The sequence below is a fragment of the Tupaia chinensis genome, unplaced genomic scaffold (assembly GCF_000334495.1).
Source record: "Tupaia chinensis unplaced genomic scaffold, TupChi_1.0 Scaffold000161_1, whole genome shotgun sequence".
NCBI classification, from domain to species: domain Eukaryota; kingdom Metazoa; phylum Chordata; class Mammalia; order Scandentia; family Tupaiidae; genus Tupaia; species Tupaia belangeri.
The window spans coordinates 3,300,764-3,302,867 of record NW_006159632.1 but is presented as its reverse complement, the minus strand read 5'-3'; the positions used below and the strand labels follow the sequence as shown (position 1 = coordinate 3,302,867).

At 57.3% G+C, this 2,104-nt stretch overlaps 1 protein-coding gene across 1 annotated transcript in view; it reads right to left on the bottom strand.

Annotated features, from left to right (window-relative positions):
- The window catches only part of PCNX2 (pecanex 2), a 215,259-nt gene that overhangs the window by 155,057 nt on the left and 58,098 nt on the right, over positions 1 to 2,104 (bottom strand). The window contains exon 16 of the mRNA XM_006146000.3: positions 662 to 772. Coding sequence (XP_006146062.1) covers positions 662 to 772 — 111 coding nt within the window. The remainder of the gene's footprint in view (positions 1 to 661; positions 773 to 2,104) is intronic.

Here is a 2,104-nt window from a genome sequence, read left to right as displayed (position 1 = left end):
GTGTGTGCAGACCCAGGCTCACACACTTACATCCGCTCACGTGCTCACGCACACTTGTAATGTCACACTCCCCAGAGCTGCGCGTGTGTGCAGACCCAGGCTCACACACTTACATCCACTCTCGTGCTCACACACTCATAATGTCACACTCCCCAGAGCTGCGTGTGTGTGCAGACCCAGGCTCAGACACTTACATCCACTCTCGTGCTCATGCACACTCGTAATGTCACACTCCCCAGAGCTGTGTGTGTGTGCAGACCCAGGCTCACACACTTACATCCGCTCACGTGCTCACACACTCGTAATGTCACACTCCCCGGAGCGGCATGTGTGTGCAGACCCAGGCTCACACACTTACATCGGCTCATGTGCTCACGCACACTCGCCGGACAGACATCCTCTGGGGCAAGTCCGAGGGCTGCACGACCCCACCGCAGCGCGTCCTCTGCTCCCCTGTGCTCTTGGCCAGGCTGGTGGCCTCGTCCAGACGGGCTCAACGCACCTGGCCGGGCCCACCCTCCTGCCCCTGACACAACGAAAGCCCTCGAAAGGCTCAGGACCAGGACGGAGAAAACGCGACCCCGCACAGTGCCGTCCTTGCCATGGTGTCGAGCCCTCTGACCCCGGAGTCTTCATGGGGAGCAGGGGGTGAACAACTCACCTGAACCTCCAAAAAGCAGCATGTCGATTTGCTCCAAAAGGTAAATGCAGAAAGTGTCGATTTGCGGGAAGAGCCCAAGGAGGGAGATTGCAGGGAAGCAATATAAAAATACTGCAAACGAACAAACAGAAGTGGCAGTGAGTGTGCGGAACCAGGGGCCGTGGATCCCCAAACGGCCATCTCCCCCTCCAGGTCCTGCCTGGGGATACTGGAAGCAACACCAGACTCCTCTGGCCAGAAGGAAGCTCGGGCCTGGGATGGACATGCCTGCGGTGGGACTGGAACCAACCCCAAGGAAGCAGTCCCCGGGAAAGGGACACAGACAGGTCCAGGGCCGAGCAAGGCCTCAGGGTAGAGAGTGGCAGGCCGACGCGGACTTGGCAGGGAAGGTAGGAGAGGAGGTACTGGGAGACCACAGCGGCCTGCCGAACGCGGGGCAGACACAGGGGCCGCGGGGGCTCCTTGCTCTGCGCTTCTGTGGCCTCGAGGCCCTGAGCGGCCCGTGTCCTGTGTTCTGAACACCAGCGTGAGGCTAGGGCGCGTCAGGGCTCGAGGCCCACAGAGGAGTAAGGGGTGTGGAGACTAGTGGGCATGTGGCCCTGGGTCTACAGTGGACAGTCACCAGTGGGTAGGCGATGTGGCCCACGCAATCGTGCAGCTTGATAAAACCAGTGTAGTTGTGAGGCAGGAGTCCCTGGGGTGGGGGGGGAAGGCAGGAGAGCCGCACCTCACAGCAACCTCCCTCCCCTCCCCTGCCTACTCCTCTTCCAGCTGGACTGCACAGAATCCCAGTGAACAATGCACAAGGCCCAGGAAGCTGTGGCCGAAGCCTCTGGTGTGAGTGCAGGGCTGGAGCTTCACGGAACACGCAGGACGAGTGTGCCCACAGGAGGCCCAGGAGCTGGGTGTGCCAGTGTACACAGGTGGGGGTCTGCACAGCGAGAGCTGTGGGGTGGAGGGAGGGGCTGGGGTCCACGGGCCTCGCCCATCAGACTGCCCGTCCCAGCACGAAAAGGCAGCTGAGCGCTTGCTGCATGAGCAGGGCTCTTGGAAAACTACGCTTGGAGTTGCTGAAATTATTTTATCCCTTTTTTACAAAAGTAAAAATTTAAAAAGGCCTTGTGGCTATTCATAAGATTGCCCTGTGAGCAAAGGTTTTTGCTTTAGAGAAGGTCTATTATTCATCTCTTCCTGACTTAATTCCCCGATAATTCCCAGAGGCGCAGAAGCTTCCAGCCAGTTCCATTTCCTTTCAAGCAAAACTCATAAATAAAAAGATCATAACTTGGGCTTATTTCTTTTGTCAAATGTGAATAAGAGGAATGACTGTGTTTGCAGGCTTGGGATGTAATCATGCAGAATTAAATAACCTGAAATCAAACTAAAACCTGTGAGGTGGATGCAAAGGAGCACGCTGCGGCCAACAGGCCATAACGGAAGCCG